Source organism: Hyaena hyaena, unplaced genomic scaffold, assembly GCF_003009895.1.
Source record: "Hyaena hyaena isolate Hyena2069 unplaced genomic scaffold, ASM300989v1 scaffold_147, whole genome shotgun sequence".
NCBI lineage: Eukaryota > Metazoa > Chordata > Mammalia > Carnivora > Hyaenidae > Hyaena > Hyaena hyaena.
This window is the reverse complement of record NW_024080779.1, coordinates 1,997,258-2,011,348: the sequence shown is the minus strand read 5'-3', so window position 1 is coordinate 2,011,348 and position 14,091 is coordinate 1,997,258. Positions and strand designations below refer to the sequence as shown.

The following is a 14,091-nucleotide window of genomic DNA, read 5'->3' as shown; positions in this document are numbered from 1 at the left end:
GCTTCCAACCAGTCACCAGTTCAGACATTCTGGAATTCTAGTGTACAGTCATTTGGTCTTTATCTCCCCCCCAAAAGTTTTCTGCCAGTCCCTAAGATCTTCCATAGCATCTCATTACTCAGTAACATTTATCATTCTTCTTTTATTTGAAGTTTGTTTTAATTCCCATTGAACTTCCCCAGCAGACTATGAGAGGTTATCCCATTGGAATAATAATTACCATAGGAGTCTTTTGGTCGTGCCATAAGTGGTCTATTGCCTGAAACTTTAAAATATTTTTGTTTTACAGTGATTTTTTTTCCCCTAATGGCATCTGCTCTATAACTGAAAATACTTCCAAGTTATCTCTTTGTATTTTTATAGTTTATATCACATGTATCTTCCTTATACTCCAAATGAGATGCAGAATGGATTTCTGGTTTTCTGTAACACGGTTCACATATTTCCTCCACAGTTGCCTCTACCAGATACAGTAAAATTGTCATTTAACTGTCCAGAACTCTTAGAAAAAATAGGAACCATCATCAACATATTTGTCCAGGCAGCCTGGATGAGACATCATGTCTTGCTATCTTTATATTATTTTTTATGATCCAACATACTGTTGTGTAAATTATAAGTAAATTGATTTTGGTGGCGGTGGGAATCTTTAAACGAGTGAGAAAAAAGGAAATATTGGCCAAACTGGGGAACCAGTTGCCTTCAGCTTTGCTACCTTGTTGACGTTGTGCTGATCTGGGCTAATTTGTGAACTTGAAATTTGAGTTTATTCCTTGTAATTATATGATAACATGCAGAGTTTTTGGTTGTAAGTTTTTATTTTGCTTTTCTACTATTATCTTCTTTTTGAGTTTCATAAGACACGGGATCCAAGTTTCAGCATAAATGTTACTCATTTCTTCCTGAAGCAGAATTAATCTTTTCTTTCAGTAACCTTTTATAGCCCTTGATACATGATTCTCTTGCAATATTTGTCACATTTTGTTACAATTAATTATTTGTTTTCCCATAGTAGACTGTGAGCTCCTTGAGGGCAAGAACCATGTCTTATCTTTTTTGTTTGGTTTCATTTCTTTTGCATCCATAGGCCATAAAAGAAGCCTGGCATGTAGTAGGCACTGTGTGAATGAATGGATGAGTGAGTGCCTGGTACAAATTAGGCACTGAGTGAATTTGAGTGAGTGATGGGTAAACTGAATATATACTAGTGAAAATATATGTATTCTGAAAATGTCATTACTATGGTCTCTGTTTTATATTTGTTTATTAATTTGTACCCTGCCTACTTTCAAAAAGGATTTGAGGTATCTTGTCTGTTCCCATGTGGGAAATTCTCATTGAACTTTTATATGGGATATCAGAACTATCAAGCTAAACGTATTGAAGTAATGTAGAATAAACAACTCCTTAGCATTTTTAGACAAGTGAACATTGGGGTTTTGACATCATTGATGACATGATCAATGCCTAATCATTTTCCCTGACCTTTATTTCCATCATTTTCCATTACACTTCAATATAGAGAGCTACATAGTTGCTGCCAGTATATTAATAGTCACAACATTGGTTCAGATCTTGACCTTGTTTTATATTTCTTCAGTCGGCGTGGTACAAGCCTAATGGAAGATGATGAAGAGCCAATTGTTGAAGATGTTATGATGTCCTCAGAAGGGAGGATTGAAGATCTTAACGAGGGAATGGATTTTGACACCATGGATATAGACTTGGTAAGAAACTTAATGATTTCTGTATGATTTTCATTTAAGATCCTTTGGAAATTAAGTTGGAATTAGAGGAAATACCTGCCATGAAAAGTAAGTTTTGGAAAAAGATTAAATAAAATAGTTGCCAGGTGTTTAGGTATATGAGAAGGGATGGGGGAGAGGATGAGGTTGATGAGGCTGTTAACTCTTAGTTCAAGATGGCAAATTTTCAGGTTAATTTTAAGAATATATCGATTTAAAGAATACATTTTGCTTACTGTTATGCTAAGTATCATATCAACTTAATCATTTTCCATTTATTTGCCATTATCAAAACAATACATTAGTAATTTGATACTACCCCGTTATTGAGACACATTTCCATATTAAATAATAAACAGGGAAATTAGATAGATTCTTTATTATATATATGGTTAGGGCTTTATTGTACATAAAATGCTTCTGCACATTTCATCTTGCCACATACCTCATTCAGCTTTGTGAGGTAGGTTGGGAGGATTGAGAATATTGAAACTCAAGACAATTAGCCCATCCAAGGAGACAAAACTAAGAAGCAATAAAGCTGAGAATATAAGCTAGGTCTTCTGATTCTATTTCTTAGTGTACTATGCTGTGTTCTCCTGAAAAGGAAGAAATAAGTAAATGTGGCTTCTCTTCAGAGTAGTGTAATTTGGCGCCTTTAAAGGAAAATGATTTGAGGGGCACCTGGATGGTTCTGTCAATTAAGCATCCGACTTCTTGATTTTGGCTCAGGTCATGATCTCACAGTTTGGAAGATCAAGTCCCACCTTGGGCTCTGAGCTGACAGTCCAGAGCCTGCTTCGGATTCATTCATTCATATTCTCTTTCTCCCTCTCCCTCTCCCTCTCCCTGTCCCTCTCCCTCTGCCTCCCCCCGCCCCAAGTAAATAAACATTTAAAAAAAAAAAAAAACCCCAGGAAAATGATTTGAGAGAGGCATTTTTAAAAGTAAAACAAAAAAGTTAGTTTTCTAGTTTTCATCTTTCAGGATCACTTTCTGTGAATGATTTACTTTTGTATTTTTATGCATTCTGTAGTTTTAATATACAGTATTTACAATATTGTAAGGTACAGTTGCAATTACATGTTGTGTGAACACGTAACGATAATTTCAATATTTTCAGCTGCTATCTGGTTTATAGATAGAGTGATTGTCAACTCCCTTCCTTTTTTTTTTCTTTCCTTAGCCACCATCAAAGAACAGACGAGAAAGAACAGAACTGAAACCTGATTTCTTTGATCCAGCTTCAATTATGGATGAATCAGTACGTTCAATTTAAATGTACCCCAGGATAGCAAAATCAAAAGTACAGGCAAATCCCTAAGTTTGAAATTGAAGAGCTGGGACAGCACATTGAAAATGGATAAAAACAATTGGACCCAGGGAGAAAAAGAGGCAGACAGAAGGGATTTCAGGAGGAGGGCGGGTGGTGATACAGTGCTAGGGACAGATTTAAAAGTACCTTTGAATCCTTGGCCAACTGGGACTTAAAAAGTGTTATGTTAAGGAATTTGGACTCTGTAGGCTTGAGTTACCATTGAAGGATGTTGAATGAGGAAGTGGCATGATCAGAATTGTGTTTCAGAAAGATTTCCTTGGCATTTATGGACGGATAGGATGAATGAGAAATCATAATCATAATACGAAGACATATTAAAACCTAGAACTTGAATAAAATTTGATAATAAAGAGACGGGGAAGGAGACTGGTTATTGTTAGGTATTGTCAGTTCTGTTTCTTGAATACATCTCATATTTGTCCCCAGTGCCATGTCGTCCCTGACAGTGCTTTGGTACAGGTTTTCAGTTTTTACTTGGCCTATTGCAGTAGCCTTTAGACTGATCTTGCTGCCCCAGCATTCCTTTATATTTCTTTTGTGGTCATCTTCTTAAAATGCAAATCTAGTTCTCTCCCTCATAGTTTTAGGTCTTTCATTGATTTTTTTCCCCCGTTGCCATTAAGAAAAAATATAACAAGCAAAACTGTTTGTGTTTGGCTCCCTTGCCAACGTAACCTTAGCTTTTTCCTTACATGTATCCTCTCGAGCAACACCAAGTCATGTAGTTCCCCCCGGGCACACCGTGCTCTCTCATGACACCAGGACTTGGTGGAAGCTTTGCTCTGCCAGATTTGCCCCTGTCCTTTTTCTCCTAGTGAATTCATCCTTTAATGGTTCTGACGTTACCTATGAAGTTTTTGCTGACCCCTCCAGATAAATGCTTTATTTTTGGCTCTCGTACCGCTTTGTGTACATTTTTATTTTGATAGTTACTAGACCTGTGTAGTGAAATAGGATATTACATTTCGCTCAATAGGCTGAACACCAGGCAGTGATGGTTTCATTCATTTTGAGTTCTGCCCAGCATAATAGGTGTTTAGTTTTGTCAAATGAATAAACCCGTTAGGTCCCTTTCCCATTTTTTAGTGTCTACCCATTTGTGCCCCTTCCTCCTAACACTTAAGTGCCTCAGGTGACCATCCTCTGAGGCCTGCCTCCTGTGCCCCAATCTCTGCTATTCTCTCCTTGCCCTTCCTCACCTCATAATCTGTTTCACATAGTTCTTAGGAAAATTTTAATACACTGACTCACACCAATGTATTTATATTAATAAGGCCAGTTATTTGAGTCAGAAGACATCATTTCATAGAGCAGCAGGTATAGGAATCTTTGGAGAAGCCACCTTGAGATTCTTTAAATCAGCACTTCTTGTCTCTGGTGTGCATATGAATTATCTTAAAATGTAGATCTGCTTCAGTTGGTCTGGAGTGTGGCCTGTGATGCTGCATTCACAAGTGCTGTTGATGCTTTAGAGCTGCCCACCATGTTTTCAGTAGCATGAGTGAGCTAGGCCTACCTGTAAGTCTATAGTTGAAATGCATTTTGAAGTATACGGTTCCCTGATAATCCAGTAATATGTATCTTCAATTTATTAAATAAAACGTGAAGGTGGTGACTCTGATGAGCAGTTAAAAGAATCTTTTCAAGCAGATATAATGAAATACGTTAATCTAACAATTTGTCGGGCTAGACTTTGGTGCTAAAATGAGTTCAGTGTTCTCCCTGCCCTCCAGGAGTTTGTATTCTAGTTCGCAGTGACTATCCCTCTGAAGTGAAAGGATCAGAAGCTAGTATTCGAGAGCTTAATGCACCTAATGCTGTGCTTGGATCCTCCCAGCTTCCTTGTGAGGAAGGCGGTAGGGCCGCATTTGGGACAGAGGAAGTAGCTTGTTGACTTGTTCAGTTTTACAACTCTCGTGTCAAGAGTAGTAATTTGATCTGAGTTCCTTTTGATTTAAAAAATCTCATGCTGCCTCTGCTGTTGTACTTTCCTGAACTAAAATCGGACATCATTTAGAAGAAACACCAGGAAAGTAATTTAGAAATTGGAATGATTGACGATAGTCAAAATTGATAAGGGCAGTTAGAGATCTCTTATTTTTTCATGTGTTCACCTAAAGTGAAGCTAAAGGTTTTCAAAGAAGGTGTTTTTCACTTGAGATTACTAAAATAAGGAAACAGCAATGTAAATCATACATGTGTATTTTTGACAACTTTTAGAGAAACTACAATCTGAATGAAGCCAGATAGGAACCCAATAATTACTTTTTATTTATAGGAAGGTTTGTTTTTGTTTTTTTTTTTGGGGGGGGGGCATTCCCGTGTCTTGTTGAATAGGTTATGTTATAACTAAGAGGATAGTAGTTTAGCTGTTTCTACTAAAATGAGGAAAATGAGCACACATGCATCTGTTTCTGTAGTTTTATAGTGTTACCACATGATGGCAGCAGTGACATAACTGAGTGCCCAGTAACCTTTCAAGGTTCAGTTATCTTTGTCCGTATACATGTATGTGTATTTATATTGATTTATATCTATGTTTAAGTTAATATTATGTATTAAGTTAATTCTAATTTATTTTAAAATATACATTAAACTTTACCTCATATTGTTTCAATAATAACTTAAGAACTGGAATAATGGAAAATTTTAAATGTAAAAATCTGTGTTTGCCTTTGTACAATAGCCTACATCTGTTTTAACTCAAGCCTGTGATGAGTGAGTCATCAAAACAATAGTAAAATTGGGACCTAAATCTTTTTCTAGCCAGTTCTCAGATTCTCTTGTTCTAAGTGAAATAAGGAAAATATCCTATATAGGTGCTTTATTACTAAATACATCCTAGACAGGCTTTTGTAACATGAAATTCACATGATTCAGAAGTGGTAGCATCAAAACTCTGAGCAGCTCAGTTTGGGGTTGCATATACACAAAATTCTACATTTATAGTTTAGTGAGTTTTATGTCTGGAAGCAATATTGATTTACTTCCGGGTGCCAGCAGTCACTCTCTGCTACTAGTGGGTCTTTATTGCCATTATACACTAAAGCTTACTGTTTATACCTTTTAAATATATGCTTAAGTGTTTATTAATCTTACCATCAGAAGCAGATATTTGTTAGCACAGAGAATAAGTGTCATTGATGTTATTCTTCTATGTTGAGATTCTCATTTTAGAATTATCTGTAGTATAAGATTGGTAAAAGAAGGGTTCAGTCTAATGGAGTTAACTTTATGTTCTAGTAGAAGAATACCTATAACCTTATCTGTACAAAAGCAAAAAACAGAGGTTCATGTGATTTCTAGTTAGGCGCTCTGGAAAGAACGTGAGTTCATCTTCATGCTATATTGTACCCTAAGAGTTGCTAGTAAGATTTATCCTTTAATTCATTTTCATGACATTTCCTTACCCATAGTCACAGAGTATGATGGCTAGAAGGGACCTTTAAACATACTACGTAGGCTTCTTTGGTGGAAATACTCTAACCACCCAAACTCTGAATTTAGCCATAAAAGGAGAACCCTGAACTTTATTGGAGGGTTGGGGAGAACAAGGGGTGAGCAGTGGTGGTGGTTTTGGTGAATGAATGGAAGGTAAGAGGTGGGGTGCATTTAATCCTCTTTGTTCACATTACTGGGGATTCCAGACACTTTACTTGATGATTCATTATAAGGTGGCTGCAATCAGATAGATACTTGTCTCCTGGTCTGGAAATACTCACTTCCTTCAAGTGAGTACTGAACAAGTGCTGAGTTCGGTGACTTTTGTTAAAGTGAGATTTCATTTACAAGTAAGAGCCCTTGGTAATCCCAGTCTTAGCTCATTTTGGTATTTTAAAATAGTCCTTAGTTGTCCTAGTAAATGCTGGAATTTTAATCGACTAGTCTAACTTTATATGCACCTAAAAGTTCTGTCTTTTTATGTTACATATGTATGTTATGTTTTTGTTTGATGAACAAGAGGGAGTTGCTCCATTCATCATCTGCTTTTACTTTTTTTAGTTAGTGACAAGTAATTATTAGATTTTACCTTTCTTTTACCAACTGGAATGTTACAAAAAAGCATCAATATAAGTTACTTTGCCGAAATTTCACATTACTTATTTCTTAAAATTTGTAGTTCTGTTCATTCACTCAGACTAGATTTTCTGAATTTTCTGTATACTTGTATTGTTCTTGTGTATTTTTGGTCTGTATGTTCAAATGCCTTTTTAAAAGCAAAACCCACTTCACAGTGCAAACGACCCAAGTTTGCAAGACATTCTTAAGCTCTTTCCAATGAGCCTGTGCCAGAAGTGTATGTAAAGAAGCACGTTCATTTGTTCATTGAACAAATGTTGAGTGCCTGTGTTCAGGGCATCATCTAGGCATCAGTGGTGTGAATAAACATATATATGAGACATGGTCCCTGCTCTTAGTTATATATATATTTGTGAGGTAAGTAGCATCTTGATTAGGCCTGATGTTATTTCAGTACATATTTATGGTCGTTTCCGTTTTAGAATTATATATCCGAAGGGAGGGGAGTTTTTCAGAGTGGTTTTATTAGCATATTGTTAAACTTAGTATCATCAAATATTAACTTAACATATGAAGATCTATTTTACAAAGAAATGGATGATGATTTTAACAAGATTTTTTTCTTCTCTCTCATTAGGTTCTTGGGGTGTCAATGTTTTAATACCAGTTCACAATTAAATCTGTGGTGAAGTCATTTTCTAAGTGGAAGAGGAAGTTTTAAAATAAAGTGTGGTAGATACAGTGAAATTCTGTACAGATTTTTCTCTAAGGAGAATATGACATGCTTACGCTTACCAAGATCAAGTGCATTGAGGGGCAGTTTTGTTTGCCTGAAAAAAGTAAAGGACAAGTAAACAATTTGATGATAAGCTACAGTTTTTCTTAGAAAGTAAATATTTTATTTATGCGCTGTTAGTTGGCTTTTGAATCAATTATTTCATGCTTTTTTTAAAGAAAATATAACAATCTAAAGAGGCATTTGGTACAGACATGAATTCTCTCACATTTATTTACTGGGTGTACTAAGTAATGATGACCTCTGCTAGATTTCTGTTTACATCCAAGAAACAAAGTTAAGGATGAATTTATTCCCTTGCCCTGAAATTATATGATAGAATTGTTTTTAGCATTCTAAATTTAAATGCTTAAAACGTCAATCAACAAAGCTTTCTTTTAAATATTGTAATTGTGGAGAAAAGTAAACTTATAAGCAGAACTTTTACAATTTTTTCATCTAAAATGTATTTTAAGATATTTTTAAAATCCAAGAGCTTCTCTATACTTTTCAGAAATATCCAGATGCAGTGAACTGCCAGCAGGTAACCAGTCTCAAACATGCTCATCCCCATTATCAGCCTTGACAGTTTGCTTGTCCTTTAAGATACAAATGTAATGTTGTGATATTCCTTCCAGTAGTGCCACTGTATTTTGTCTCCAAATAAAAGAAGCTTATTGTAGTATGTTTGCAGAAAAATTCTAAACAAAAATTATACAGCTTATTAGAGTGTGGGAATAGGGATCTAAATTTTAAATAAAATTATATATATATATAAATTGGTGCTGATTTTATAATTGCGCAGTTTGTTTAGTTTTTTCTTACTTTTAAATTCCAACTTAAAATTATGAGGTTTCAGAAATATATTGAAAGTTTAACAATGTTTAAAAATAGAAAAGCATGAGTGTTCATGCTTTAAAATGATTTTTAAATTTGTATTTTATATTGTTTTATCTATCTGTCTTTGCAAGCAGTCTTCAGGTTAAAGATACTTCTAACAGGTTACAGTACATTTCCTCTGTATGTAAATTAGATGGGATAATAGAATTCATAACCCATAATATTCTTTGAAAGCTAAGCTTTAAACTTCATTTTATGTCCTTTCACAAATAAATTAGTTTAAAACAGAAAGTGGCTACTTGCCATTTTGACATCAACTCATTTTGCGAGGCTTAGGCAGCTAGACATCGTTTAAAACAAAATATTAACTTATATTACATGTATATCTATCTTTTGTCAGTCGTCTCTCAGTTCTTGAGGTATATTATTTTAATCATTCCATGCCTTAATATGCTTGCATTATGAGAATATCTTAAGATGGGTGAATACCAAAAGGCTTCCAGTTCTTAGAGTCAGAAATCAACAAGCATTGGGCTGTGGTAGCCAAAAACCATAGGTTAGCTAACAGATCACGACACAGTACCGTTGTTTTATTAAATCATGGTTAATAACAAATGAAACCAGACTTGTCTAAACAGATTTTCCATCTACAAATATTGTTATGTGCAAAAAGTACTGCCTATGTTGTTTTTCACACCACTGCATTTACCAGAACTGCTGAGAGGACTGTATATATGATTTTAAACCTAAGTTGATTTTGTTTCTCACTCTTGAAAGGAGTACTTCTTTGTGAAAGCAGTTCTTACAGCTTTGTTTTCAACCAGCTAAAAATGTTTTATATATGACTCTAACCTGTTGTCCTCCACATTCTATTGTCCTAATTGTACTGTTTTCTGATTTGTATTTATGTCTTGAGACAGTAACTTTTTGAATAAAAATAAACCTACAGTATGTTGTATGCTTTATCTTTTATAGTTAAAGGAGGAGGGTAGCTATAAACGGCTCAGAAAACATATCTGTCATCACGGATTTTAACATGTGTCGGTGAGGTTAATTCATAGAAAACATTGCTATTTTATATTTTTAATAAATCCTAGTATTTTTTTTTAAATTTTTTTTAATGTTTTATTTATTTCTGAGAGAGAGACAGCATGAGCAGGGGAGGGTCAGAGAGAGAGAGAGGGAGACATAGAATCCAAAGCAGGCGCCAGGCAGAGCTGGCTGTGAGCACAGAGCCCGACACGGGGCTCGAGCCCATGAACTGTGAGATCATGACCTGAGCCGAAGTCGGACGCTTAACCGACTGAGCCACCCAGGCGCCCCTTAATGTTTACTTTTGAGAGGAGACAGACATACAGCACAAGCAGGGGAAGGGCAGAGAGAGAGACATACACAGAATGTGAAGCAGGCCTCAGGCTCCAAGTCATCAGCACAGAGCCCAATGCAGGGGTCGAACTCCAGAACCAGCAGATGACGATCAGAGCCAAAGTCAGACACATAACTGACCGAGCCAGCCAGGCGCCCCTGCATTGTACTCTTAACATTAGCACGTTGGTTCCGCTGGTTTGTAGATCATATTATAAAGACCGGTCTTCTGTCATTGGTGATTGAGAGCTAAGCATATTAAATGATAGCTAATAGCTGGGGAACTGTTGTAAGTGGCTTACACGCAGTAGCTTTTTAAAATGTCATGACAGGTGATACAAGTTGTTACTGTTTCCCATCTTTCCTTCCTCCCATTCCCCTGCCTTTTTCGAAATCAGGAGGCAGTGAAGAAAATGCACACAGAAGTTACAGTACCTTGAGCAAGGCTGTATGGCTAGTAAGTGATGGAGTTGCCATTCAAGTCCAGGCAGTCTGGCTGTATTAAGTCCCAAATGCATCGCAACCCTTTGATACATAAGGACGACCTAGATAACTGCATAAAGCAAAAATGGCACATTATTCATTGTGTCACGGTGAAGAAATGGAGCGTCTTTAAGGAGGCCAGCTGGCTATAGAACTGAGTGTTGTGAAGAAACATTGTCCTTAATAGGCTACCCAGCTGACTTGTGTAAAGGGGAGTATAAATGGAGCCTTGAGCCCATAAATAGTTAACTAGTTGGTAGTCTTTAGAGTTGAGAGACTGGGAAAGAAGTGGATAACCCAGAAGAGAGGTCTTCAATATCCTGCCTCAAAGGGAACTTGTAAGGATTCACATGGATGAGTTCCAGGTCGTATAGATTATTCTGGTAGCTGTAATCATTCAGCCAAGGCAAGTGAGCTGATAAAAGTATAAGGTCTTTGGTTATGAGGAAACTAGGTGATGGAGTCCACTACATATCCCTTCAAGTCAGCCATTCTCCCCTATCTGCTGTGTGCCTGGCCTTGGTTCGCTGCTAATAAGCAAAGCCCAGTAAGACAGACTTCGTTCTGAAGTTGTTTACAGTTTGGGGGGTTGGGATGCTGATGCAAAACTAATAAAATGAAGTACGTTCTATGTTTTTATTGGGTGTTCTGGGACCCCAGAGGAGGGGCACTAAATGTGGCTGTGCTGTGGGAGGAGTCTTCCTGTATATAAAGCTGTCACTTTTTCCCCCAATTTAAAAAAATGCAAGTTTTTCACAGCAATGCTGAACTTTACAGTGAATGTATTTTATTATACTTGCTTTACCACATATGCATCAATCAATACATCTCATTTTTAAAATTTATTCCGAAGTAAATTGCAAACTTGGGTCCACTATTTAAATATTTAGCATACTTACCATAGGAGTTTAATATTTGTTTACCATTTCTTGTGTAAAATTCATATGTGATGAGACACTGTATATATTTGCTGAGCTTTAACAAATGCTTAACAGCTGTTTAACCCAAATCCCTATCAAAGATAATAAACATGACCATCAATCTAGAGAGTTCCTCTGTCCTCCTTACTGATCAACCCCTGCTTCCATCCCTTCTAGAGGCAACAACTGTTTTCTTTCCACCATAGATCAAATTTGATCATTCTAGAACTTGATATGAATGCAATTATACAATTGTATTCTTTTTAAAAATGTTTTTTTAATATTTTTGAGGGAGAGTGAGACAGAGTGTAAGCAGGGGAGGGTCAGAGAGAGAGGGAGACACAGAATCTGAAGCAGGCTCCAGGATCTGAGCTGTCAGCACAGACAGAGCCCGATGCAGGGCTCGAACTCCCGAACCACGAGATCATGACCTGAGCCAAAGTCGGACGCTTCACCGACTGGTGCCCCATACAATATGTATTCTTTTTGTCCAAAGTTTCAGTATGGTTTTGAGATTTATCCATGTTGTATGTGTCAACAGTTTATCTGTTCAGTAGTTGGTGGACATCTGGTTTGTTTCCAGCTTTCGGCTGTTATGAATAAAGCTACTCCTTCAGTTGAATTTTAAAAGCTCAGAGGTAAGTTAGGTGAAACGGGATGACATGACCAAGACTGAGAATTCTAGGCAAAGGCGACAGCATCAACAACTGTCATGGATGTAAGAACTAGGAAGTAACTGTTTAGGGTAGGTGGGGCAAGACTGGAAGATAGTTGGCCATCACATCAGTTTTAAAAATGAAAAAGTATGTTCACAACTTATACCTTTGGTAACTTAAGTGTTACGTGCAATGCTCTCAGGATTGGCAAATATCCAAAGTAGTAGGATGCTTTTATAATTAATTGGATAAATTGATTTGTTTACTGATATGGATGTTTTATATGCGTTAGTCACATTAGGCCCTATTGTACCACTGAGAAATAACAGTTCTTTCCTACAGTTCATCACCTGTGTGGTTATATTAAAAATGAGCTGTGAATTCTTGAAAACTAGGTTGCTCAGTTGAAGTCAACTTGGGGCTGATAGTGCAAACTTAAAGTGAAGGGTCAGCTATGCTAAGTTTACTAGTTGTTTTTGAATTCACCTCATTTACCTCCTCTTAGGTGCAAGGAGTTTAGTGAATCTTTGGCAAACTAGGTTTTAAATGATTTTACAGTGTCTGTAAATTATAGGTAATCTTAAAGAAATAGCCAGTATTTATTGGGTGTTCGCTGTGTGCCAAACACTTCACGGTGCTTCAGTGATAGTTCTTGCTGTGAACTTGATAGTATCCACATTTTACAGATAAAGACACCGATGCACATGTTAAATCAACTTGCCTAAGGGCACATAACTCATAAGTGATGGAGTCTAGATTTGAACCCAGGTCATCTGACAGTCCATGCTCTTCTCCACCTCCCTTCAACTTTGCGCCACTAAATGCACCCGCCTACTTGCCTCTGAATTTGCATATACTACATTTCCTTTTCTTAGGTGGATAAGCTATCCCTGTTTTTGAGACCCTGGAATCCCCTCTTGCTTCCCCTGCATTCTTAATTTTCCCCTCAACTGGATCATTCCTAGCAACATACAAACATCCCCCGCCTTTAAAACAAGGGGGGGAAACATTCCTTTGACTAAACCTCTCCCTCTAGCTACTGCTCCATCTCTCTCCCTTCGCTGTCTGGATTCCGCCAGCATTCTCTCTTCCACTTCCCTACCGCTCCACTGAAACTCTTCTACGCCCCAACGACCTGCATTTTGCCACATTTCTTACCAGTATTCTCACTAATGTGTCTATAGAATCCAGTTTCCTTCAAATCACCGGCTGTCCTCTGCCCCAGGCTCACCCGTTGACGGCAGGTTGAGCTTCGTGCCCTTTTTGGTGGAGTTCTGGGGATGCCTGTTTTCTTTTTTCTGTTCTTTTTCTTTCTGTCTGTCTGTCTTTCTGTCTTTCTTTCACTGCCATCTCCAGGAACTGACAGGGCTGTTCCCATGGGGCTTCCCCAAAGCCTGCACAAGAGTAATGGAACTTGGAACTGCTATATTTAGTTCCCAACTTTCATAGCTGTCAGGGCCTGTCTTATGCCACATGAAAATTTCCCTATGATTTCCTGGCTTTCTGTGTTAGTGGAACAACCAATTTTGTCATCTTCCCATCCTTTGCAAATGGTTTTGGTAGTAAGTTGAGAGAAGATTGGATGGATTAAGCTTGGAGCAGAGCATGGCACTCCATTTTATGCCTGCCCAAACCGGTCTGGGTCAGATTGACAGTTTCCAACTCTAAATCCCTAGGGACCAGTGTCCTTCGTACCAAGTTTTAGTAGAAGTGTAGACACATTTAACCAGCCCTTCCATAGCATTTAAAGGTTTATCGGGCACGTTCTTAGGATTTTAGCACCTCCAAAGTCCTTTTTATTAAGAACTGTCTGCTTTGGGGGCGCCTCGGTGGCTCAGTCAGTTAAGCATCCAACTTTGGCTCAGGTCACGATCTCACAGTTAGTGGGTTGGAGCCCTGCCTTGGGCTCCATGCTGACAGCTCAGAGCCTGGAGCCTGCTTCGGATTG

At 37.4% G+C, this 14,091-nt stretch overlaps 1 protein-coding gene across 3 annotated transcripts in view; it reads left to right on the top strand.

Annotated features, from left to right (window-relative positions):
- Nucleotides 1-9,670, top strand: part of STAG2 (stromal antigen 2) — a 129,354-nt gene extending 119,684 nt beyond the window's left edge. For all 3 annotated transcript variants that reach the window (XM_039238809.1, XM_039238812.1, XM_039238810.1), the window contains 3 exons: nucleotides 1,601-1,727; nucleotides 2,932-3,009; nucleotides 7,742-9,670. In XM_039238809.1, the coding sequence (XP_039094740.1) occupies nucleotides 1,601-1,727; nucleotides 2,932-3,009; nucleotides 7,742-7,765 (229 nt within the window). In that variant the 3' untranslated portion in view covers nucleotides 7,766-9,670. The remainder of the gene's footprint in view (nucleotides 1-1,600; nucleotides 1,728-2,931; nucleotides 3,010-7,741) is intronic.
- Nucleotides 9,671-14,091: the final 4,421 nt, after the last annotated feature.